Source organism: Phyllostomus discolor, chromosome 11 (genome assembly GCF_004126475.2).
Source record: "Phyllostomus discolor isolate MPI-MPIP mPhyDis1 chromosome 11, mPhyDis1.pri.v3, whole genome shotgun sequence".
Taxonomy (NCBI): domain Eukaryota; kingdom Metazoa; phylum Chordata; class Mammalia; order Chiroptera; family Phyllostomidae; genus Phyllostomus; species Phyllostomus discolor.
In genome coordinates, this window is record NC_040913.2 from 50,355,895 (window position 1) to 50,381,954 (window position 26,060).

At 38.1% G+C, this 26,060-nt stretch overlaps 1 protein-coding gene and 1 pseudogene across 13 annotated transcripts in view; both read left to right on the plus strand.

The window, feature by feature from the left end:
• Window positions 1-26,060, plus strand: part of RCBTB1 (RCC1 and BTB domain containing protein 1) — a 73,248-nt gene that overhangs the window by 27,665 nt on the left and 19,523 nt on the right. For 12 of the 13 annotated variants that reach the window (XM_028526802.2, XM_036011378.1, XM_036011380.1 and 9 more), the window contains 4 exons: window positions 472-630; window positions 12,650-12,757; window positions 13,149-13,291; window positions 14,296-14,486. In XM_028526802.2, coding sequence (XP_028382603.1) covers window positions 472-630; window positions 12,650-12,757; window positions 13,149-13,291; window positions 14,296-14,486 — 601 coding nt within the window. The remainder of the gene's footprint in view (window positions 1-471; window positions 631-12,649; window positions 12,758-13,148; window positions 13,292-14,295; window positions 14,487-26,060) is intronic. The other variant, XM_036011383.1, reaches the window with a different exon arrangement.
• On the plus strand, window positions 23,357-24,935 carry LOC118497365 (annotated as a pseudogene).

The window sequence follows — 26,060 nt, forward strand, 5'->3', positions numbered from 1 at the left end:
GGTTCCATGAAAAAAAAAAGAAGAAGAATATTTATGGCCACAGAGTTAAGGATAATTTTTCATGTCACTTTATTTATGTAGTGTGTACTTCATTTCTTATCGATGCCAGATTAAAAAAACATATATGGCTGCCATTATTATAGAGGCAATACAGCATAGTGGCTAAGAGCACAGCTAGACTTTGTTAGGTTCAAATTCCACTTCTTCTACTTACTAACTGTGGAACCTCAAGCAAGTCACTTAACCTGTGTTTCCATATATAAAATGGGGATGATGATAGTGCCTATTCCAGGGTCACCCTACATGATTGCTATGAGGATTAAATAGGTTATTGAAATAAAGCATGTAGAGCCACACATTGTTAGTACTCTTTTAAGTGGGTTTATTTTGATTTTGTGATTTTTATTGTAGTTAGATGTAGAGTTTTCACCCTTACCATTCCTTTCTTTTTTTCCCCCTTCTCTTATATAGGTATTTGCTTGGGGCTATAACAACTGTGGCCAGGTGGGATCCGGATCCACAGCAAATCAACCAACTCCTCGAAAAGTTACAAACTGTTTACATATTAAGAGGGTAGTAGGCATTGCCTGTGGTCAAACCTCATCCATGGCTGTTCTGGACAATGGTGAGGTGAGCTATCTTTGCATTCCCCTCTCACCTCCCCATCTCCTCTTTCAATGAAATGTCTGTTTTCTTTTTTTATGACGTGTGTGTATTAATTAGATTATGGAAGGAAGAGCGCTTTGCTTGGGTAACCCCATTGAGAGTTAGTTGGTTACTGACTGAGGAGTTACTAGGGAAGTTTTCTTCTTAGTGTGAATTTTTAAATTCCAAGATTTGTTTGCAAGTAAAGATTCTAATTTCTCTTAAGTTTTCTTTTCTTTTCTTTTTTATTATTTTTCTCAGCATCACTAATCATCAGAGAGACGTAATTTATATATATTCTTTTATTATTATTTATTTAATTGTTGTTCAAGTATAGTTGTCTTCATTTTACCCCCACTACTTCCTATCATGCCAGCCATTCCCACTCCCTATGCTTGATCCTACCCCTCTTTGGTTTGTCCATGTGTCCATTATACATGTTCCCAAAAACACTTCACCCTTCCCCTCCCCCCCATTATCTCTTCCCACCTCTCCTCTGGTTACTGTCTCTTCTTAATTTCAACATCTCTGGTTATATTTTGCTTGCGTGTATGTTTTGTTGATTAGGTTCCACTTATAGCTGAGATTGTATGGTATTTGCCCCTCACTGCCTGGCTTATTTCACTTAGCATATGCTTTCAGTTCCATCCATGCTGTCACAAAGGGTAGGAGATCTTTCTTTCTGCTATGTAGTATTCCATTATGTAAATGTACCATAGTTTTTTGATCCGTTCATTTACTGATGGGCACTTAGGTTGCTTCTGGTACTTGGCTATTGTAAATTGTGCTGCTATTAACTTTGGTGTACATAGGGTCTTTTAATTGGATTTTCAGGGTTCTTAGGGGATAATCCCAATGCTGGAATTGCTGGGTCAAAAGGCAGATCCATTTTTAGTTTTCTGAGGAAATTCCATACTGTTTTTCACAGTATCTGCACCAGTCTGCACTCCCACAACAGTGCACTAGGGTTCCCTTATCTCCACATCTTCTCGAGTACTTGTTGTTTCTTGATTTGTTTATGATAGACATTAACTGGTGTGAATGGTATCTCATTATGATTTTAGTGTGCATCTCTGATGGCTAGTGATGCTGCATCGTTTCGTATGTCTTTGGACCCTCTGTATGTCCTCCTTGGAGAAGTGTCTGTTCAGGTCCTTTGTTAATTTTTTAATTGGGTTTTTTGTCTTCCTAGAGTGGAGTCATGTGAGTTCTTTATATATTTTGTAGATCAAACCCTTGTCTGAGGTATCATTGGCAAATATGTTTCCCCATACAGTTGGTTCTCTTTTCATTTTAATGCTGTTTTCTTTAGCTGTGCAGAAGCTTTTTATTTTGATTAGATCCCACTTGTTTATTCTTTCCTTTATATACCTTGCTCTAGGGGACATATTGGTGAAAATATTGCTGCATGGAGTATCTGAGATTTTCCTGTATACTCCTGTATCTGAGATTCTCCTGTATACTTTTATGGTGTCATGACTTAAATTTAAGTCTTTTATCTACCTTGAATTTATTTTTGTGTATGGTGTGAGTTGGTGATCGAGTTTCATTTTTTTGCATGTAGCTGTCAGGGTCTCCCAACACCATTAGTTGAAGAGGCTGTGTTTACTCCATTTTATGCTTTTGCCCCCTGTTTTATTAATTGACCATAGAGACTTGGGTTTATTTCTGGGCTGTCTATTCTATTCCATTGATCTATGTATCTGTTCTTATGTCAGTACTAGACTGTTTGATTACAGTGGCTCTGTTATACAGTTTGATATCAGATATTGTGATCCCTCCTACTTTGTCCTTTCTCAAAATTGTTGCAGCTATTCGAGGTCATTTATGGTTCCATATACATTTTTGGGAGCATTTGTTCTATATCTGTGATTTATGACATTGGTACTTTAATAAGGATTACATTGAATCTAAAAATTGCTTGGGGTAATATGGCCATTTAAATGATGTTAATTATTCCAATCCTTGAACATGGTATATGCTTCCATTTGTTTGTGTCTTCCTTGATTTCTGTCTTCAGTGTTGTGTAGTTTTCTGAGTACAGGTGTTTTACCTCCTAGTTAGGTTCATCCTTGGGTACTTTATTTATCTTGTTGCTATATCAAATGGGATTTTTTTCCTCATTTATGTTTCTGATATTTCATTGTTGGTGTACATTAATGCCATTGATTTCTGAATATTGACTTTGTATCCCACTGTTTTGCGAAATTCCTTTATTAGGTAGAGTAGTTTTTTTGGTGGAGTCTATAGGATTTTCTATGTACACTATCATGTCATCTGCAAACAATGACAGTTTTGCTTCCTACTTTCCAACTTGGATGCCTTTATTTCTTTTTCTTGTCTGATTCCTGTGGCTAAGTCTTGCAGTACTATGTTGAATAAAATTGGTGAAAGCGGACATCCTTGTCTTGTTTCTGATCTTAGTGGGAAAGCTTTTAGTTTTTACCCATTGAGTATGATGATGGCTGTAGGTCTCTCGTATATAGCCTTTATTAGAATACTCCCTGTACTCCCACCTTGCTGAGTCTTTTAATCATAAATGGGTGCTCTACCTTATCAAATGCTTTTTCCACATCTATTGATATGATCATGTGATTTTTGTCTTTGCTTTTGTTTATGTGATGTTTTACATTTATTGATTTTCAAATATAGTACCATTCTTGCATCCCTGGGATGAATCCCACTTGGTCATGGTGTATGGTCTTTTCTGACATATTGCTGGATGCAGTTTGCCAATATTTTGTTGAGGATCTTAGCATCTGTATTCATCAGTGATACTGGCCTGAAGTTTTCTTTCTTTGTTATGTCTTTATCTGGTTTTGGGATTAGGATCTTAGAATTCTTCTTTTAGTCTCTGTGTCATTTACTTGTGCTTTGATCTTGGTTATTTCCTTTCTTCTACTTGCTCTGGGTTGTCTTTGTTTTGTTCCTGCCGTTCTTGTAGATCTAGGCTTAAGTTGTTTATTTGAAATGTTTCTATCTTTTTTAGGTAGGCCTGTATTGCCATGAACTTTCCTATCTGGACTACCTTCGCTGTGTCCCATAAGTTTTAGATTGTTGTGAGTTCAGTTTCATTTGTTTCCAGTAACTTTTTGATTTCTCCCTTGATGCCATTCTTAACGCTTTCATTGTTTAATGGAATGATATTCAATCTTCATAAATTTGAGTGTTTTTGAGTTTTTTCCTTGATGTTCATTTCTAGTTTCAGTCCCTTGTAGTCAGAGAAAATGCTTGCTATGTTTTCAATTTTCTTGAATTTGTTGAGGCTTGGTTTGTGTCCTATCACCTGGTTTATCTTTGAAAATATTCCATGTGTATTTGAAAAGAATGTGTGTTTTGCTTCTTTGGGATGAGAGGTTCTATATGTATCAGTTATGTCCATTTGACCTAGGGCACTGTTCAATGCTGTAATACTTTGTTGATATTTTGTTTAGAAGATCTGTCCATTTTTGACAGTGGGGTGTTAAAATCCCATACTATCCATACTAACTGTGTTGTTGTTAATATCTTTCTTAAAGTCCTCCAAGATTTTCTTTATGTATTTGGGTGCTCCTATATTGGGTGCATATATATTTACCATGTTTATGTCTGCTTGGTGGATTCTTCCCTTGAGTATTATGAAGTGACCTTCTGGGTATCTTTTTATGGCTGTTTTTTTGAAGTCTGTTTTGTCCAATATGAGTATTGCTACCCCAGTTTTTTTTTTTCATGTCCATTTGCTTGGAATAATTTTTTCCAACCCATCAGTTTCAGCCTGTGTATGGCTTTTGTTCTGAGGTAGGTTTCTTGTACCCGGCATTTGTGTGGGTCATATTTTCTTATCTATTCAATTACGCTTTGTGTTTTGATTGGAGCATTTAATTCATTAACATTTAATGTTATTGATAATAATATATTGGTAATATCAATATTATTGATAAAATTTATTCATTTCCCCCCCTTTTATACCTGTGTTTCTCTCTGTCTCACTCTTCCTTTCTCTTCTTATAGTAGTCCATTTAGTATATCTTGTATTGTTGGTTTGGTGGGGATGTATTACTTCAGACTTCTTTTTTCTAGGAAATTTCTTATTTTGCCTTCCATTTTAATTAAGAGCCTCGCTGGGTAGAGTAATATTGGTTGCAGGTATTTGTTTTTCATTACTTGGACTATCTCTTGCCATTCTCTCCTGGATTGGAGTGTTTCTTTTGAGAATTCAGCTGCTAGTCTTATCAGAGCCCCTTTGTATGTTATTTCTTGGTTCTTCCTTGCTCCTGTTAAGATTCTCTCTTTGTCTTTAAAACTTGGCAATTTAATTATATATCTTGTAGTAGGCCTTGTTGGGTTTGTCTCAATTGGGAGTCTCTGTGCAAGTTCTCTGGACTTGCATGGTTTTTTCCCTCTCCAGGTGCAGAAAGTCTTCTCTTACTGTTTTTTCAAACAGGTTTTCTATCCTTTGTTCCCTTTCTTCTCCTTCTGGTATTCCTATGATTCAAATATTGTTGCATTTCATGTTATCTTGGAGTTCTCTTAAGCTATCTTCATAAATTTTAGGTCTTTTTTTGTGCAGCTGCTCTATCTAGATGTTTCCTTCTACCTTCTCTTCTAGCTCAGTAATACAGTTCTCTGCTTCATCCAGCCTGCTTATAATTCCTTCTAGTATGTTTTTATTTCTGAAATTTTATTTTTCATTTTTCCTGGTTTTTGATTATAGTTTTTATTTCATTTTTCATACTATTGTAGTTCTCACTCAGTTCCTTATAGTTGTCTGAGTTCTTTGAGCATCCTTTTAACCATTCTTTTGAATTCTATATCTGATAGTTTGCTTGCCTCCATTTCATTTAGCTCTTTTAGTGGGGAGTCTTCCATTCCTTTTGACTGAAGTTTCTTTTTATCTCCCCATTTTAGGTGACTCTTTGTGTGTGTTTCTAAGCTTCCTGATGTTCCTCTTTGCCAGCTGTCGTTGGTAGGAATTCTGTGAGATTCAGTGGAATGGTCTCTTTGATCTCCTTGTCTGGATGCTCTAGGTTTGCCATTACTTCTGTTGGTGTGGGCTCTCTTGTTGTACTTGGGTCTTTAGCTGTTGGTGGTTCCTGTGTTGGTGGGTTCTTTTATCCAGTGGGTATGCTGATGTTCACAGTTCCTACCTAATGTTATATGTGATCAGTGGCAGGGGCAAGGCAAAATGGATTAAGACAATAGGAGAATATTCGATAGGAATTAAAGTACCAACAAGTAGAGAAAAGATAGGAGATCCTTTGGATAAGTATAGTGTTAATTGTGATATTTCACCCAACTAGTTACTTTTTATAAAAGGTGAAAAAGAGATGAGACTTCTCCTAGAAGGGAGAGGAATTGTGAGCTGTATTCAGAAAAGAGAATGCTTGTGCAAGGTTGGATGACATATAGTAAGACTAAAGGATAGAAAGTAGGCATAGTATGCGAGAGAATAGAATAGAGAGAATAGAGAGTAGTTAATAAACTACAGTAATAAAGCTCAGGGAGATAGTGAAATGGGCCAAGATCAGGGAGGGTTGCTGTGTAGTATTCATAATCACATGGAACAACAATTATTTACAATAGTACTGGGACAACAATAATATGACAAAAAATACATGATTTGAATAACCAGAATAGAAAGTACATGATCAAGAGTAGTGTGTTACTGGAATATGAGTGAACTGAAAGAAGGAAAGTTAAGATACAATATGAAAGAGAAAATAAAGAAAACCAGTCAAACAATGCAATTATACAAAGGTATAAACTGAAGAAAACTAAACAGGAAGAAGAGAAATAAAAAATACTAATAAGATAAAAGAAAAATAAATGAAAAAGTAATAATACAAATCAACAGTACAATGTAAGATCTGTTGGATAGCAAAGTGAAATTTGGCTCAGTTTCTCAGTTGTTGGGGTTAGCCTTGTGATCCCTCTTTGGATCTGTCTCTAGACCTTTCACAGTTCTAGGTTTTATTGTCTCACCTGGGGAAAGAAAAAAGAAGAGACAGAGTGGCGGGGGGGAGCCTCCTGCTGACTTTAAACCCTCAGAGCAAGTTCTGCTGGTCTTCCTGGATGTTACAGGCAGAGGGGGGCTGGACTTTGCTTTTCTCCTTTCCTGTAGTTTTGCAAGGATGGGGGCCAGGTTTAGGCCACAATATTCACAGTTGCCCAGCCTCCAGCCCAGATCCTCCATGAGCTGCTGGGTCCCCATTATCCATCTGAGCCAGGACAGCACCTTTACTCCACCAGTTGTGCTGCAGTCCGTGTAGTGAGCCTCCTCCTTGCTCTTTGCGAGCCCAGTACTTCTGGGGCCCACCACTGATAAGCAGCTCAAATCAGCTATGAGGTGAGTGGTGCCAGCAGCCTCTGCCTGAGGGGCACGAGAGTTCCTTAAACAGCAGCTGAGAGCCTTTTTTTAAAAAAAATAATATCTAATTTAAGCCTACCATTCGTAACTAGCACCCGGCTTTTCACACAGCCCGACTTTCTAACCTAGAGACTCACCAGGTCAGGGTCCAACATGGCCCAACTCTTTTCCCTTCTCAAGGTATTCCCTGGCTCCGTAATTTCTCTAGTAATGACCTACCCAGTGTCCACAGTCCCAATGGGTGAACACCACTTCTGTGTGTCTGCCACTTTGTCTGTATTCCCCCCAGTGACTTTAAGCACCCAGGTCGCTCCTAGTGCCACGATGCCCTCCCTTCTTGAGGGGAGGAAGCTGGTGATCTGACTCCTTCAAGGATCCTGAGGCAGGTGCCAGGCTGGGGGCCACAGCAGCCTTGGTCCCTGTGCAGATCCCAAGGACCTTAGCATTCCAATGCAATCTCCTTACCGTCTGTTTTCAATGTCCTCTACAATTTTTGGCCTCCAAACTTCATATAAGCTGGGATTCCATTGGCTGTTCACTCTGTTCCTCAGAAAAGTTGGGCACAGGGAAAAGTAGACTCTGCTCCTACCTACCTCGCCACCATCTTTTCCCCCAGTAAGTTTTCTTTTCTTTTTTTTTTTTTTTTCAATATATTTTATTGATTATGCTATTACAGTTGTCCCATTTCCCCCTTCACTCCCCTCCACCCTGTACCCCCTCTCCCACCCACATTCCCCCCCTTTAGTCCATGTCCATGTGTCATACTTATGAGTTCTTTAGCTTCTACATTTCCCGTACTATTCTTGCCCTCCCCCTATCTATTTTCAACCTACATTCTATGGTACTTATTCTCTATACCTTTTCCCCCTCTCTCCTCCTCCCACCCCTACTGCTAGCCCCCCATGTGCCCTCCATTTCTGTGGTTCTGTTCCTATTCTAGTTGTTTGCTTAGTTTCTTTTGGTTTTGCTTTAGGTGTGGTTGTTAATAATTGTGAGTTTGCTGTCCTTTGACTATACATGTCTTTTCTTTATCTTCTTTTCTTAGATAAGTCCCTTTAGCATTTCATAAAGTAAGGGCTTGGTGATGATGAACTCCTTTAACTTGACCTTATCTGAAAAGCACTTTATCTTCTCTTCCATTCTAAATGAGAGCTTTGCTGGATAGAGCAATCTGGGATGTAGGTCCTTGTCTTTCATGACTTGGAATATTTCTTTCCAGCCCCTTCTTGCCTGTAAGGTCTCTTTTGAGAAATCAGCTGACAGTCTGATGGGAACTCCTTTGTAGGTTACTGTCCCCTTATCTCTTGCTGCTTCTAGTATTTTCTCCTTCGTTTTTACCTTGGCTAAAGTAATTATGATGTGCCTTGGTGTGTTTCTTTTTGGGTCCAACTTCTTTGGGGCTCTCTGCACTCCTTGGATTTCTTGGAAGACTGTTCCCTTTGCCAGTTTGGGGAAGTTCTCCTTTATTATTTGTTCAAATAACTTTTCCACTTGTTGGTCTTCCCCTTCTGGTACCCCTATAATTCGGATGTTGGAACGTTTAAAGGTGTCCTCGATGGTCTTAAGCTTTTCTTCGATTTTTTGAATTCTTATTTCATCATGCTTTCCTGCTTGGTTGATTCTATCTTCCTTCTGGTCCACTGTGTTGTTTTGAGACTCAGATTCCTTCCTTTCACTATTGGCTCTCCTCCGTATGTCTTCCTGCATCCCTTTTATGGTAATCTGCATTTTTTCATGTAATTTGCATCCAAAATCAACCAGTTCCGTGAGCTTCCTGATCACCAGTGTTTTGAACTGTGCATCTGATAGATTGGCTATTTCTTGGTCACTCAAAAGGATGAGTCCTGGGGGACTGATCTGTTCTGCTGGAAACATATCTTATGTCTTTCCCTGTCTCTCCTATTATTTTATTTATTTTTTCTCCGGCCTGGTCGCTCTTGTTACGGTGGGGGGGCGGAGCCTTAGGTGTTCACCGGGGCTGGGTGCCCCAGTCGCTAGTTTGTGACGTTATATGTGGGGGCAGGGGCAGGAACGGGGACAGGAGGGATCTATGGCGACCATTCCGTTCTCCTGGAGCCGGACACTTCCCTGGGCTTCTGGGCCGTGAGCTCTGCCCTGGTCCACAATCACTGCCCCACTGATTCCCCCAGCCGCTGCTTGCGTACTCAGGGATCACCGCTACACCGCTGCCCTCCGGTGCCCCGGATTGCTGTCGCGCCGATTTTGCGCCAAATTTCCCCGACCTACGCGCGCCTGCGACCCGCGCCAGCCCCGCACCGCTCGGCTCGTCGTCCCCTACCAGTCTGGATGTACAGGTCTACTTCAACTTCTTGGCTGTCCGACTTCCATTTATCTGACAGTTCTGCTATTATGACTGCAAATCATTGTTGTAAATTATTGTTGTTCTGTTCTTGGTTGTGCGAGGAGGTACGGTGCGTCCACCTATTCCTCCATCTTCAGTTTTATTTTCTTTTCAATATCCAAGTTGCTTAATACTTATAGGTATTTGTTTGCGATTTAATTTACCGATTAAAATTTTTGGTATTCCTTATTCTCTAATTAAAAAAATCAAGTGCACACTCTTTGAGGTTAGCTAATGATGTTTATAAGCAGTTAATGTCTCCAGAGTGCATGATGTCTCTGTAGAACTACCTGCCTCTATCTGGAATGTTTGCTCATGGAAAGAAGCAACTTGCAGAAACAGAAATTTTTGTCCTGATTGTTAGCTATTTTTAAAAATCCACCTTTCAGTGACCCTCTACCATGGTCATTTTGAATGAATGGTTTTTTTTTTTTTTTTAATATTCTGGTTTTGCCCTGGTTAGTGTGGCTGAGTGGATTGAGCACAAGCCTGTGAACCAAAGGGTCACCAGTTCTATTCCCAGTCAAGTCATATGCCAGGGTTGTGGGCCAGGTCTCCAGCTGAGGGTAAGCAGGAGGCAGCCACACATTGATGTTTCTCTCCCATTCTTTCTCCTTCCTTTTCCCTAAAAATAAAACTATAAAATCTTTAAAGAAAATTCTGGTCATAACTTCTGTTTAGATAGATGGACCTGTTACTACCTCTGCTTTCTTTTTTGTACACAAAAATTATCCAAAGATACATCTTTGGACATACAGGCATCGTATCATGCCTTAGAGTGCTAGAGTGCTATGTTAACTTATTTTTTGAATCAATCCTGATATCCTGAATAACTTCAGAATTCCTTGGGATAGTCATATGGCATTTCAGTATTCTTCACTTACCTTTTTTTTAAAAAATAAATTTAATTTTAAAATTATTATTATTTTAACAAAGAAAAAAATGAAACACATAATATAAAAAGTAAATTAATACGTTTTCTCCAATCTTGTTAATAGTTTGATGTATTAGGTCTGTCTAGAAGGTATCTAGTAATGTAATATTAAAAAAAGAGAGAGACATTTATTGAAGATACAGACTACAAGAAACATTGTACATAGGGCAGTGGTACCTCAGTCGCCTTCAAAGTAGGCACCTTGGGACCTTACACACTTACCATCAGCTGCCCTGTCTTATTTTTATGAATTTCATCAAAGATCTGAAATCTCTTCCTTTTCAAGGATGATTTTAGTTTTGGGAAAAGCTAGAAGTCATAGGATGCCAAATCTGGGCTGTAGGGTGGGGATGAGTCACCTGGGTAATTTGATGTTTCATCAAAAAACTCTGCACGAGATGTGATGCATGAGTGGGTGTGTTGTTGTGCTGAAGCTGCCAATCACCAGTTGCCCATAGCTACAGCCTTCTGAATTATGTGAGTAATTTCTGTGGAGGAATGTTCAACCTTAAGGCAAAATTGGATGCATATTCATTGCTCTATTCAGTCATTTTGAAATGTGATGGCCACACAGTACACATGCTCAATCAACACTGTCTACCACCCCCACTGAATAGTACAGTGAACATCCAGTATGCATAGTATGCACATACATTCCAGTCCACTCTCCTTGGCTGCCAGGTTACATTAGTGTCATGCCAACCATTCTCATTATATTAACAATGGCTATACTTTTCCCCAACAGACCTTGTATGTCCTTTTGGACTTTTTTCTATAAACATTTATATATGGGTGAATATAATACCTCTTTTGAAAAATGGGATTATTATATTTACTGCTTTTCCCTCCTATTCTGTAATTTCTGAGCTTAACAAAATATGTTTTACCTGAATCTATTCTCAGACTATTTGCAGTTGCTTTTTATGTACTAATGACTGCTTAGTTTTTCTCTTAATGGATGACCCACATCCAGATCTCTACTGATGTGCATTTGAATTATTTGTAATATTTTGCTATTTTAAACAATGTTGCACTGATTTACTGTGTTATTCTTTCTGTATGTGTACCTTTGTACACTTAGGCAAGGATTTATATAGTGTAAGTTCTCAGAAACAGGATTCCCTGGTATTTTTATATACCATTAAAAATTTTGATGTCTGTTGCCAAATTTCTTCCCATAGAGTTGAAACCTATTGTACTTCTGGTATCAAAAGTGCTTTTAACCACTTGTTGCTAGTACCCTAAAGTCCATGTCCCTTCCTCCCTAACCCCTGTCACAGTGCCTTAAAAAGCCACACCAATTCCTATATGCCCTGCATTGCCATGGGGCATGGTGCCACCACACATCCTGGGCTTCTAATTTGAGCTAGACCTTTTATCTGTTCTTGTGTCCCACAATGGCTATTCTAAACTTTTAACAGTTCTGTCAAACCTGTGCCCAGCCCTGCTACATTCTCCCTCTCACTCCAGATATTTAAGAGATTACCACATTCTATCACATCTTCCCCTTTAACTTATTTTTTACCATTTCCTCTCTTGGTCCCTGAATGGTCTTTTGTCTTGTACACACTCCAGTCACCTTTCATGTTGTAGCCAGTGTGATGTTTTCAAAATGAAAATTTAAGCATGTTAATTTCTGTTTTGAAATATTTCAGTGAAAGACCCATAAAACCATTCCACTTTCCCTGGTATGTGTTTTGGCACTTTATCCACTTGACTCTTACCTTCTAGTCTTTTCTCCTCCCCTTATCCCATATGTGTCTAGCCAGGCCCACCCACTTATCTTCTGAATCTGCCTCCAGCACATTCTGTGCCTTGACCCTGGAGTGTTTTAGCCATCATTCAGCTCTTCTCAAATCTCCATGTTCTGAAAAGTCTTTCCTTAACTTTCTTTCTATAGCCAAAGCCTTTCTCCTCTCTGTTTCTACAGTGCCGTGATTATATCTCTATTACAGCAATTGCCACTTGGCTACAGAAAGTTTGCATATGTTTATTGTTCTTGTTAAATGGTGATTAAAGACATTCCTGGTACCTTTCACAATGTCATGACCTATGGTAGGTGCTTAATAACTGTTAATGAGCCTCAGTTTCTTCATGTGTAAAACAAGAATTAGTGACTTGCCCAAAGCCATCCCACTAGTACCAGTAAGTTACAGAGTAGGAACGGTAAGTTATAGAGTAGGAACGGATGCCAAATTCTTTTCATTCCCCACCTCTAAAACTTCTTCTATTTAGAGATCAGTGTAGGATCACATAGAGTAGAATATGAGTGTTGGAAGTGAAAAAAAAAGTGTAACTGATTTATCTATTCCTTCTCGCTAGCACTTTTTAAAAGCCCATTCTCTCCCTTTTTCTTTCTAAGGTATATGGCTGGGGTTATAATGGCAATGGTCAGCTTGGCTTGGGAAACAATGTCAATCAGCTGACCCCTGTGAGAGTAGCAGCTTTGCACAGCGTGTGTGTGAACCAGGTATGTTTGGTGAACTCTTAGCTGCTGGTCCTCATCTATCTTCCCTGCTCTGACTTGGAGGAATGTTGGAGATTTACTCTTCAATAAATCTTTTTGGATGATACCTGTGCCATCATCTTCCACATTTAATATCATATCCCCCCCTAAATTCTGACGATGAGAAGGAACACCATGGTGGCGGCACATTAGTCTTAACAAGTGAAAAAAGCAATTGGAAAAGTTCAGTGGTCTCAGGTTTAGGCTCTTCTAATGCTTTTTTAACGTTTCAGAGAATGTTATCCCACACCTGATGATGAATTGGTGTTCTGTAGAAGCTGGCTGTAATCTTTAGATATTTTTCCCTGTCTTTCCTGTTTTCCTGTTTATGGTAACCATTTAAATTTCCTTGCAGATTGTCTGCGGCTATGCACACACTCTAGCACTAACAGATGAGGGCTTGCTCTATGCCTGGGGAGCTAATACATATGGGCAGCTGGGAACTGGCAATAAAAATAACCTGCTAAGCCCAGCACACATCATGGTGGAAAAAGAAAGGTAACTTGGCTGTACCATGTCTTGAGATCATGTGTGCATTTTGGACTTGGGATTGTGTGTGCTGGATCTATGGTGTTTGGCTTTGTAACTCTTCTGTTTATTAACATTCTTATTTTGAACAAAGAGTTGGAATACCAATGAGAGTGAACATGAAGTTGATAGGATTCTTATGCAGCTTTCTAAAATAACCTCTTGATTGATATGCATTAATGCATCTTGGTAAAATCCTACAAACTTCTTGTTGCCCATTTAGCAGGGAAGTAAAATAGAGTCTGCCACCATGTTGAAGTATAAAATTTTCCTTTGAGCCAACTAAAACAACTTTTTCACAAATAAAATTTGCCCTTGAAAGGACATTATCTGTTTAAATATTGCTTTGATATAATGTGTGTTACTGGAATAGATGCTTAATGTTTGTTCAGCCAAATCGTGAGGTGTTACCTACTAAGTTTTAGGATGTTGACTTTTGATTCTGGGACCCTGCCTAAGAAACAGACTGAGAAATATAGTAACTCGGGCTTGATGCCCATTTGGCTTAGGGTGTTCAGAGTTCATGACCCCTAGGCCAGTGTTTATCAGCCTGATGAGTGTTCTGAGCTCTGGTAGGGGGTGAGAGAAAAAGTTGTATTTGTAAGGAAATAGTACATTGAAGATAGTTTTGTTTTGTTTTGTTTTTGCTATGGTCTAAGCCCCCAGAACTGTCAGAACATTTTGTCAGAGTCCACTTTCCTTCTTTACTTTGGTTTGTAGTCCCTTTTTCCAAATTTTCCTCAACAATTATATATTATTTATCTTAACTCAGAAAGAGGTTGAAAAGTAGGGCAACAAGGAAGTACTCTTGCTCTATCATTTGGTTTTGTCTGTAGGACATGATAGCTCATGTCCCTTGATCTTGAGCTGTTTTTGAGGTGTTCCAAGCATGAACATTTTATTTACCTTGTGTAATATGTTGTAAGTTTTTGTAATACAGAAATGACACATCCATTTTTCTTAAAATATTTCAGGGTAGTAGAAATTGCAGCCTGCCACTCTGCCCACACATCTGCTGCCAAAACCCAGGGTGGTCATGTGTACATGTGGGGCCAGTGCCGGGGCCAGTCAGTGATCCTGCCTCATCTCACCCACCTCTCCTGCACGGATGACGTGTTTGCCTGCTTTGCCACTCCTGCCATCTCCTGGCGCCTCCTGTCTGTTGGTAAGAAAGCTCAAGGCTACTTCCACCTAGGAAGAATCATCCTGTCAGCTGACCAGTTTTCCTGCATATTTGCTGGTTATTTGCCCTTTTAGGTTCTAGAATGTTTTATTCCCCATTAAATTTAATCTTAAATTAAATTTGCTTAATGAAATTTATTGATATGTTATAAAACATTACATGGATTATTTTCTCCCCTTGTTTTCATTTTAATTGAGGTGAAATTCATGTATTACATAAAATTAACCATTTTAAAGTATACAATTCAGCAGCATTTAGTTATTTATAATGTTGTGCAACCTTCATTGATACCAAGTTCTGAAACAGTTTTATCAACCTAAAACAAAACCTTGGTCCTATTAAGCAGTTACTCTATGCTCCCTTCCCCACAACCACTGGCCAATTTGCTTTTTATTCGTATGTATTTAACTCTTTTGGACATTTCATGTAAATGTGATAATACATTATGCAACATTTTGTGTCCAGCTTCTTTTACTCAATATTTTTGAGACCCATTCATGTTGTAATATGTATTAGTACTTCATTGCTTTTTATAGCTGAATAATATTCCATTGTATATATATATACCACATTTCATTTATCCATTTATCTGTTGAGGGATATTTGGGTGCCTTCCAATGTTATATTCACAACATTATTGTGAATAATGCTGTTATGAACATTCATGTACAGATATTTGTGTGAGTAACCTGTTCCTAAGTACTTTTATTGTTATACTAAATTCATTATGTAATTCAATATAATATGAACCAAAAGTGAATTTTAGAAAAGTGAGGAACTTATGGTTTTGAAGGTGATGTCTTAGCCTCACCTTTTCTTTCTTTTTCTTTCAACCAATTTCAAATACATTTATTTTAGAGGGGCTTCAAAACAGAGGTAGTAGGGTGTTACAAAGGGTAGTAGAAATCAGGGTGTTTTTTCTGAGTAGACATTAACAGAGATCTTAATTTCTTTTTATTTCTTGTTCATTTCTGCCTTTTTCTTCCTAGCTATTCTTTCCTTTATATGAAGAGGAAAGAAATAGGTCATAATGCATCAAGTTTGAACACTAACGTAACTCTTGATGACCAAAGGGTTTGGGTTGCTCAGCAATTAATATTGAAAGCTAGTCTTATAATACATGTCATGCTGAGTTGTGTCAGACAGCTGGAGCTGTGCCATCATCAGGTGACCAGTCTTTATGGTCTTACCGGCAAGAATATGTTTAAGCAGAGTTAAGCTGCTATTCAACTTAAAGTGAAACATAGTGAACATTTTCAGATTTTTTAATAATACAACACTTTTTTTACAGTGAATATTGTGATTAGAAAAATTTAGTTCACCATAAAAATCCTAGAAAAAAACAGGCATTTCTTAGCAATAATTTTCTCTTAGCAATAATTTTTTTTCTGATATATTGCCTCAGGCAACGGAATAAAAAAAATAAATGTGCTCGTCATCTAAAAAGCAAAGGAAACCATCAGCAGGATGAAAAGACAATCCACTGAATGGGAGAACATATTCTCCAATAATACATCTATGTGATAAGGGGTGTATATCCAAAATTTATAAAGAATGCAGAGAGCTCAACATCAAAAAAACAAACAATCCAATTAAAAGATGGGCCAAGGAACTGAATAGACACTTCTCCAAAGAGGATATACAGATGGCCATTAGACATATTAAAAAATCATCATTAATCATCAGAGAAATGCAAATTAAAACTACAGTGAGATATCTCCTCATACCTGTTAGAATGGCTGTCATCAGTAAATCAAGTGTTGCAAGGATGTGGGGAGAAGGGAAAAATAAGTGTTGCAAGGATGTGGAGAGAAAGGAACCCTCATGTAGTATTGGTGGGAATGCATATTGGTGCAGCTACTGTGGAAAACGGTGTGGAGTTCTCTAAAAAAATTAAAAATGGACCTGTTGGATGTCAGAGGAAGGGCAGTGTGAAAGACCCCCTTGAACTTTCAGTAGTAGAACGTCTATAACTCAATAAAGGATTCCCTGCTTAACACACAAAATGCCTGAGAGATCCACACATTGAAACATCTAAAGGTAGGTGAGCCAGAACAAATGGAAGAGATGAGAATGTAGAAGGACTGAGAAGATCCACAGATATAGCCTTGTAGCTGGAAGCTCTTGGTGGGGCTCAGCCTGGAGAGGGGAGGAATTCAGTTGTAGCTGGTGCTCCCTTCAGCCAGGAGGAACAAAGAGATTTGAAGGAACAAAGTGATTCTTGCAGGAGTGAGCTGTGGGAGCTTCAGCTGAACCCAGAGACCTGGGCAAGGACACAGCACAAGGGTGGGGCCACGGTTATCCAGTGGTGAGATTCCTGAAAGAGGAACAAAGCTGTGGAGCCCTGCCATTCCTAGCCTCCCAGAGCTCTCCTCCCTTCACCCTTGGTATCAGGTAGTGGAGCAAATTAATTGCAACCCAAGACCTGCTCCTGCAGAATCACATTTTTCCCCGAGCAAAGGACACACTCTGTGACCTATCCTGGGATGCAGGGAGGACCCTGTGGAGGTCTGAGGTTGTCATTACCTAGAGGGCAAAACAACAAAGAAGCCGGCCTGTTCCCCAAACCTACCCCACCTCCACACATTTGCAGCATCTGGCTATGGAAGTTGCACTGGGACTTCACAGAACTAAAAAGTTTGTAATTCAGAGCCACCTACTGGAAAATAAAAGAAAGACTTCTTTGTATTAATCTGCTAGATGAGTACCACTTATATGTAGATGCCTAGAAAGAAGAAATCCATCAAATACCATGAATAACAGAGAAAACAAGGCAGCTCAGAAAGAAAAGGAATCTCTGGAAAACATACTTGAGGATATGGAAAGATGTAGTATAAATGACAGAATGCAAGATTGTGGTTCTGAAAATACTTAACAAGAAGCAAGAACATACAGGCAATTTAATGCACTCAGATAACAAATAAAATGAGTGTATTACCAAACAGATTGAAAGTTTAAAAAAGAACCAAACAGAAATTCTAGAGATGAAGAACTCAGTAAAAGAGATCAAGAATGAACCAGTGAGCATAGGAAATAGAGCTGACTAAATGGTGGAAATAATTATTTATAGGGAAGACAGAAATCTAGAAATGATGCAGAGAAAAAAAGGGAAAGACTTGAGCATAAAAAAATGAAAGAGATCTACAAGAACTATCTGACTCCATCAGAAAGTGCATTATAAGAATAATAGGCATACCAGAAGAAGAACACAGAGAGAAGGAAATGGAGAGTGTATTCAAACAGATAGTTGATGAGAAGTTCCCAAGCATATGGGAAGTGCTAGATTCTCAAATTCAAGAAGCAAACAGAACACCTAGTTACTTCTCCAAGGCACATTGTATTAAAACTATCAAAAATTAATGACAGAACTTCCAGTCAAGAGGGAGGTATAGGTAAACATGCTCCATCTCCTTGCACAGCCACAGATAGAATTACAGCTAGACATCCAAACAGATAACACCTAGAACCATCATAAAATCGATTTGTATGGAAGTACAACAACCAAGGATATAAAGAAGCTACATTCATACAGAGGGGTAGGAGGGGTGGAGTTGCAGAGACAGGTGGAGAGGCATGGAAACAATGTGGTGCAGAGAGGTAGCAGCAGCAGTGGAATAGGTGGTCCGACATTCACATGTGGTAGATAAAAGTCTGGAGGGACACCTTGGGAGTGATCAATTACAGCCCTAAGCCAGACCATACAGCCCAGGGTTCTAGCACTAGGAAGATAAATCCCCAATTTCTGTCTGTAAAAACTAGTGGGGGGTGGGTCAGCAGAAGATTTTCAGGAGATTCTGCTTAAAGGGCCTGCACAATCTTAAAACATATGCAGACCCACCTCTTCTGGGATTCAGTACCAGGGCAACAGATGGAAGGGCACCAGTTGCACAGAGAAAGTACCAGGCAAAACTCCAGAAGCCAGGCAGTGGCATTGTCCCCTCTCCAAGCTCTCCCCCCAACAAAGAGCCACAAAGCAGTGAAACAGGCTGCACCACCCTGGTGATTACCTCAGCTTCTGCCCAATAAAATTTACAGGTGCATTTTCTACAACAGGCCATGCCACTAAGGTAGGGAGTCAAAGCAGCTCTACCTAGTGCACAGAAACAAACACAGGGAGGGTGCCAAATTGAGGAGACAAAGAAATATGGCCCAAATGAAAGACCCAGAAAAAGAACTAAAGGGAATGGAGATAATCAGCCTATCAGATGCAGAGTTCAAAACACTGGTGATCAGGATGCTCAGAGAACTCATTGAGTATGGCAACAAAATTAAAAAGACCCAGGAAGAAATGGAGGTTATAATAAGCGAAATAAAAATCTATAGGGAATCAACAATGGAGGGGATGAAGATGAGATTCAAATCAACGATTTGGAACATAAGGAAGAAATAAACATTCAAGCAGAACAGCAAGAAGAAAAAAGAATTAAAAAGAATAGTATAAGTTGCCTCTAGGACATCTCTAAGCGTACCAACATCCAAATCATAGGGATGCTGGAAGAAGAGGAAGAGCAAGAAATTAAAAACTTACTTGAAAAAATAATGAAAGAAAACTTCCTTAACTTGGTGAAGGAAATAGACATGTAAGTCCAGGAAGCACAGATGGTCCCAAACAAAGGGGACCCAAAGAGGAACACACCAAGACACATCAAAATTAAAATGCCAAAGGTTAAAAATAAAGAGAGAATCTCAAAAGCAGCAAGAGAAAAGCAGAGTTACCTACAAAGGAGTTTCCATAGTCTGTCAGCTGATTTCTCAAAAGAAACTTTGCAGGCAAGAAGGGAGTGGCAAGAGGTATTCAAAGTGATAAAAAGCAGGGTCCTACAACCAAGTTACTCTACCCAGCAAAGCTATTATTTAGAATGGAAGGGCAGATAAAGTGCTTCCCAGACAAGGTGAAAACTAAAGGAACTCATCATCACCAAACCATTATTACATGAAATGTTAAAGGGACTTATCTAAGAAAGAAGACCAAAACTATGAACATTAAAATGGCAACAAATTCACAACTATCAACAACTGAATCTAAAAAAAAAACAAACAAGCAGACCAGGAACAGAATCATAGATATGGAGATCATTTGGAGGGTCATCAGCTGGGAGGGGGAGGGAGAATAGAGGAAAAGGTGCATGAATTAAGAAACATAATTGGTAAGTAAAAAATAGGACAATCTTAAGAATACTGTAGGAAATGGAGACGCCAAAAAACTTATATGCATGACCCATGCACATAAACTAGGGGGCAGAGTGGATTACTGGAGGGAATGGAGAGGGGGCAAAGGGGGAAGAATTGGGTCAACTGTAAAAGCAAAATTAATAAAATTATTTAAAAAAATTAATGACAAAGAATTCTCAAGGCAGCCATGGAAAAGAAGAAAGTAACCTATAAAGAAAAGCCCTTTAGGTTATCATTGCACTGCTTAGCAGAAACTTTACAAGCCACAAGAGAGTGGAACCAAATATTCAAACTATTGAAAGAGAGAAATTACCAGCCAAGAATAATATAATATTTAAATTTATTCTTTATATATGATGGAGAAATAAAGACATTTCCAGACATCCAGAAGCTGAGGAAACTTATCACCAGAAGACTTCTATTGCAGGAAATACTCAAGGGAGTTATTCTACCTGAAACAAAGAACAAATGTCACAAAACTACCAGTAAGATCACCAACAAACAGCATAAACAAGGGCAATTTGGGACACCAAAAACATAAAAGGGGAGGGTGTAAAGGTCTTAATTTATAAAGCAGGATGGAGATCAGATGTGTTCAAAAGAAAAAGGACTCCTGTATACATGAAACTTTCTTTTTCATAAACCTAATGGTTATCACAAAGGAAGCCTCCCAAACTGAGACACATAGCTTACGAAAAAGAGGAAATAAGTATGGAATACCACTAAACAAAAGCAACAGACAGAAACACAAAGGAAAAGACCTAATGGAGGAACATAGCTACCAGAAAACAACAGATGAACTGGCTGTAGAAAAATTCTCAGGAATTTCAGGAAATACATCATGTCCTGAATTCTCAGGAAATACATCAATGATCACCCTAAATGTAAATGGATTGAATTCACCAATACAGAAGTGTAGATCAGCAGATTTGATCAAAAAACAAAAGCCAAGCATATGCTGCCTCCAGGAGACACATCTAAGCTGTAAAGACAAAGTTAGATTCAAAGTGAAAGGATTGAAAATGATTGCCCAAGAAAATAACATCCACAGAAAGTAGGTTTAGCCATACTTATATCTGATAAGACAGATTTCAAGATAACAAAGGTAAGAAGAGACAAATGCTGGCATTTTATGATGATAAAGGGGACACTGCATCAACAAGACCTAACACTTCTCAATATTTATGCAGCCAATCAGAGAGCACCAAAATATGTATAACAACTACTAACATAACTAAAGGGAGAGGGAGACAAAAACAATCATAATTGGGGACCTTAATACTCCATTGATAGCTCTAGATAGATCATTCAAACAGAAAATCAATAATGAAATATAGACCTTAAGTGACACATTAGAGAGACCAAATGGATATAATGGACATTTACAGAACCTTTCATCCTAGAACATCAATTTATACATTCTTCTCCAGTGCACATGGAACAGTCCTAAGGATACACCTTATTTGGTGTAACAAAACTAGCCTAAAATTCAAGAAGATTGAAATTATACCAAATATATTCTCTGAAAGCAATACTTTGACATTGGAAATCAACTGCAAAAAGGAAGTAAAGAAACCCACAAATATGTGGAGATTAAACAACATATTATTTTAAAAATTAGTGGTTAAAGAAGAAATAAAAGGTGACATTAAAAGATATAGAGAGACAAATGAGAATGACAGTACGACATACCAAATCTTCTGGGTTGCAGTGAAAGCTGTTATAAGAGGGAAGTATATGGCCCATCTTAAAGAACTAGAAGAAGAAAATCAATCCAAAGTCAACAGAAGAAAGGAAGTAATAAATATTAGAGCAGAATTGAATGAAATAGAAAACAAAAGACTATACAAAAAATTAATACAACAAAGAGCCGATTCTTTAAAAATACTAATAAAATTGAAAAAATTGGCTGGACTCACTAAGGAAAAGAGAAAAGACTCATGTAAATTTACAAACAATCAGAAATGAAAGAAGTGACGTTACCATAGACATTACAGATACACACAGGATAATACTAGGATACTATGAAAGACTATATGCCACCAAATTCAATAACCTAGGAGAAATGGGTAAGTTCCTAGAAATACATAACCTTCCTAGACTGAACTATGAAGAACTGAAAAATCTAAATAGACAGCTAAACAGTGAAGTAATTGAAACAATCATCAAAAACCTCTCCCAAAATCAGTGTCCAGGAATGGATGATTTAACCAGTGAATTATTCCAAACATTCAAAGACGATTTGATACTTATCCTCTCAAACTCTTCCAAAAAACTGAAGGAGAGGCAGTACTTCCCAACCCAAGTTACGAGGCCAACATAACCCTGATTACCAAAATCTGGCAATGATACCACAAAAAAAAGAAAACAACAGACCAGTATCTCTGCAGAAATTGCCCTGACTGGTGTGGCTCAGTGGATTGAGCACTGGTGTGCAAACCAAAAGGTTGCCAGTTCAATTTCCAGTCAGGGCACGTGCCTGGATTCCAGGCCAGGTCCTCAGTTGGGGGCATGCGAGAGGCAACCAATTAATGTTTCTCTTGCTCACTGATGCTTCTCTCCCCCTTTTTGTCCATCCCTTCCCCTCTGTTTGAAAATAAATAAATAAAATATTTTAAAAATAAAAAAATAAAGTTACAAGAATCCTAAGAAAAATACTAGCAAATCAGACACAACAAGACATTACAAAAATCGTACATCACAGTCAAGTTTGATTCATTGCAGGGGCACAAGGATTGTTTAACATATGTAAATCAATCAATATAATACACCACATTAAAAAACAAAGGATGGAAATCATAGGATCTTATTAATAGATGCAGAAAAATCATTTGATAAGATACAACATCCATTTATGATATAAATAATAAAATGGGTATAGAAGGAAAGTACTTCAAAATAATAGAGGCCATATGTGACAGACCCTCAGCCAGTATTATACTCAATGGTAAAAAACTGAACACTTTTCCTCTAGAATCAGGAAAAAAACAAGGATGTCCACTCATCACTATTTTTCAGCATAGTTCTGGAAGTCTTAGCCAGAGCAATCAGGCAAAAGAAAGAAATAAAAGGCATTCAGGAAGAAGTAAAAGTGTCACTTTTTGGAGATGACATGATTCTGTTTAAGGAAAACCCTTAAAGACTACGCCAAAAAGCTATCAGAAACAATAAACTGTAAAGTTCCAAAGTCAATATTAAAAAATCCACTGTTTTCCTATATTCTAACAATGCAACTTCAGGAAAAGAAACAAAAAAATAATTGTTTTTGCAAATGGAACCAAAAGAGTTAAAATACCTGGGAATAAACTTAACAAAAGATGTAAGGGACCTTTGCACTGAAAATTACAAAGCATTATTAAAAGAGATGGAGAAAGACACAATGAAATGGGAAGATATTCCATGTCCATGGATTGGAAGAATCAACATAGGTAAAATGGCCATATCACCCAAAGCAATATCCATATTGCATTCAGTCCCCATCAAAATCCCAATGTCATTTTTTAAAGACGTAGAACAAAAACATCAGATTTGTATGAAACCACAAAAGACCCCAAATAGTCAAAGCAATCCTGAGAAGAAAAAACAAAGCCAGAGGTATCATACTACCTGACTTCAAATTATACTATAGAGCTACAATAATCAAAACAGCATGGTATTTCCCCCCGCCCCCCGCTAACAAAACAGACACACTGACCAGTGGCCCAGAACCGAGAGCCCTGAAATAAAACTACAAGTATATGGGCAAATAATTTTTGACAAACAAGCCAAAACACACAATGGAGAAAAGAAAGCCTGTTCAATAAATGGTGCTGGGGATTTTCCTGCCATTGGGAAGTTGCGCAGAGGTGGAGGCTTAGATGCATTCAAGATTCAGCTCCACCTATAACCTGCTGTTATGGCTAAGGAAAGCATCACTGCTGGAGGTGTAATGGACATTGATACTGCTTTACAAGATGTGCTGAAGACCATCCTCACCCATGATGGCTTAGCATGTGGAATTTGTAAAGCTGCCAAAGCCTTTATGTGCTTGCATACAACTGTGATAATCCTCTGTATGTCAAGTTGGTGGTGGCTCTTTGTGCTAAACACCAAATCAACCTAATTAAGGATGACAGCAATAAGAAACTAGGGGTATGGGTAGACCTTTGTAAAATCATCAGAGTGGGAACACCCCATAAAGTGGTTGGTTGCAGTTCTGTGATGGTTAAGGACTCTGACAAGGAGTCTCAGGCAAATGATGTCATCAAGAGTACTTCAAATGCAAGACTTGAACAAATAAACTCTGCATTTGTTTCTCAAATGAGTGAAAATGGTGCTTGGAAAATTGGAAAGCCACATGCAAAAGAATGAAACTCGACTATAGTTTGTCCCGTGTACAGAAATTAATTCAGAAATGTATCAAAGACCTAAGTATATGATCTGAAATAATAAATCACATAGAAGAAAACATAGGTACTGAACTTATGGACCTTGGTCATGGAGAACATTTTATGAATTTGACCCCAAAGGCAAGGGAAATAAAGGCAAAAATAAATGAGTAGGACTATATCAAACTAAAAAGCTTCTGCACAGCAAAAGAAACTGCCAACAAAACAAAAAGGCAAACAACCTCATGGAAGATGATATTTGCAAATACCCACTCCAACAAAGGGATGTGGGTATATAAAGAACTCATAGAACTCAACACCAAACAAACAAACAGTTCAATTAAAAACTGGGCAGAGGACTTGAATAGACACCTCTCTCAAGAAGACATACAAACATCCCACAAATATATGAAAAACTGTTTAACTTCTTTAGCTATTAAGAAAATGCAAATCAAAACCACAATGAGATACCTTCTCTCACCTGTTATAATGGCTATTAACAAGAGAAGTAGTAAGAAGTGTTGGAGAAGTCATAGAGAAAGGAGCCCTTATTCATTGCTGTGAGAACATAAACTGGTACTGCCACTATGTAAAACGGTATGGCAATTCCTCAAAAAAAAAAATAAAAAGTATTACACAAAAACTTTAAAAATGTGTATTGGCAAAGATTTATGTACCTTTATGTTTATTGCAGCATTATTCACAGTGGCCAAGACATGGAGACAACCAAAGAAAGTGTCATTCAGTAGAGGATTGGATGAAGAATGTATGGTACATTATACTATGCATTACTGCTTAGCCATATGAAAGGATGAAATACTGCCATTTGTTACAACATCGGTGGAACTTGAGAATATTATGCTAAGTGAAATAAGTCAGTCAGAGAAAGCTAAGAACCATATGACTTTACTAATATGTAGAATCTAGTGAACAAAATAATGAGCAAAATAGAAACACACTATAGAGAACAGACCGACAGCTGTCAGAGGGGAGGGGAATTAAGGGATTGGATGAAAAAGGTGAATTGATTAAGTAAAAACAAAAAGAAGTCATAGACACAGACAACATTTTGGTGATTACTAGAGGAAAAGGGGTGGGGGGATGTAGAAGAGGGTATAAAGGGGATAAATTGTGGTGGAAGGAGACTTGACTTCAGGTAATGAACACACGATACAATATGCAGATCATGTATTATGGAATTATATACCTGAAACCTCTATGATTTTATTAACCTGTGTCACTCCATAAATTCAATTAAAAAAAGAAAATTTTATTCACAGAATGGGACTATTTGTCCATAATCACACATATGCATCACAGCCAAAGCACTTTGTCCACACCTTCAGGTCATATGCTACTTAACCTGCACCTGTTTATAAAAAGCTTCCCCAGGTTTTTGCGTCTTAAAATCCTGATCCCAAAAAGACATCCTTTTCTGAAGAAACATCCTAACTTTTTAATGTTAAGCTTGGAAAAAATGTGGTCATTGAATATACTTCTTAGATGATTTCTTTCCCTCTACTCACTAAGAGTGTTTTTTTCTTCTCAATTTATTATTTCAGATGAACGATAGGAAGAGTCAGATGGTGCCAGAAACTAAGAAAAGGAAAGGGTTATTTCAACCCTTAAGAAAATGCAGAAGTAGAGACACTGATAGCAAGTTGTTTTCTGGATAGTCTCTATAGTAATCTGGACTCCTGGACTCTTTGCCCATCTTAGTTATTTCCTTTCTTTTATTTACCTGTGATCCAGGTTATAGGGTCAGGGAAAGCACAATTTTTGAGAGATTGCTAACCTTTCCTCCCTAGCCAAGAAAGCTCTGCATTGTTTGTGGGTTGGGTAGCAATAGGTTAAGGTAACAAGGCTCAGACAAGTGATACTTTCTTGTGAGATTCTGATAATAAAACTAGCTCATGGATAAGTTTATGTTAGGTTTCAGTGTAGGTTTTAGTAGTTGTCTCTCCTATAAGAATTTCCTTGGTAACATGAGGTTCCTGAGAGACATAGCTAAGTTATT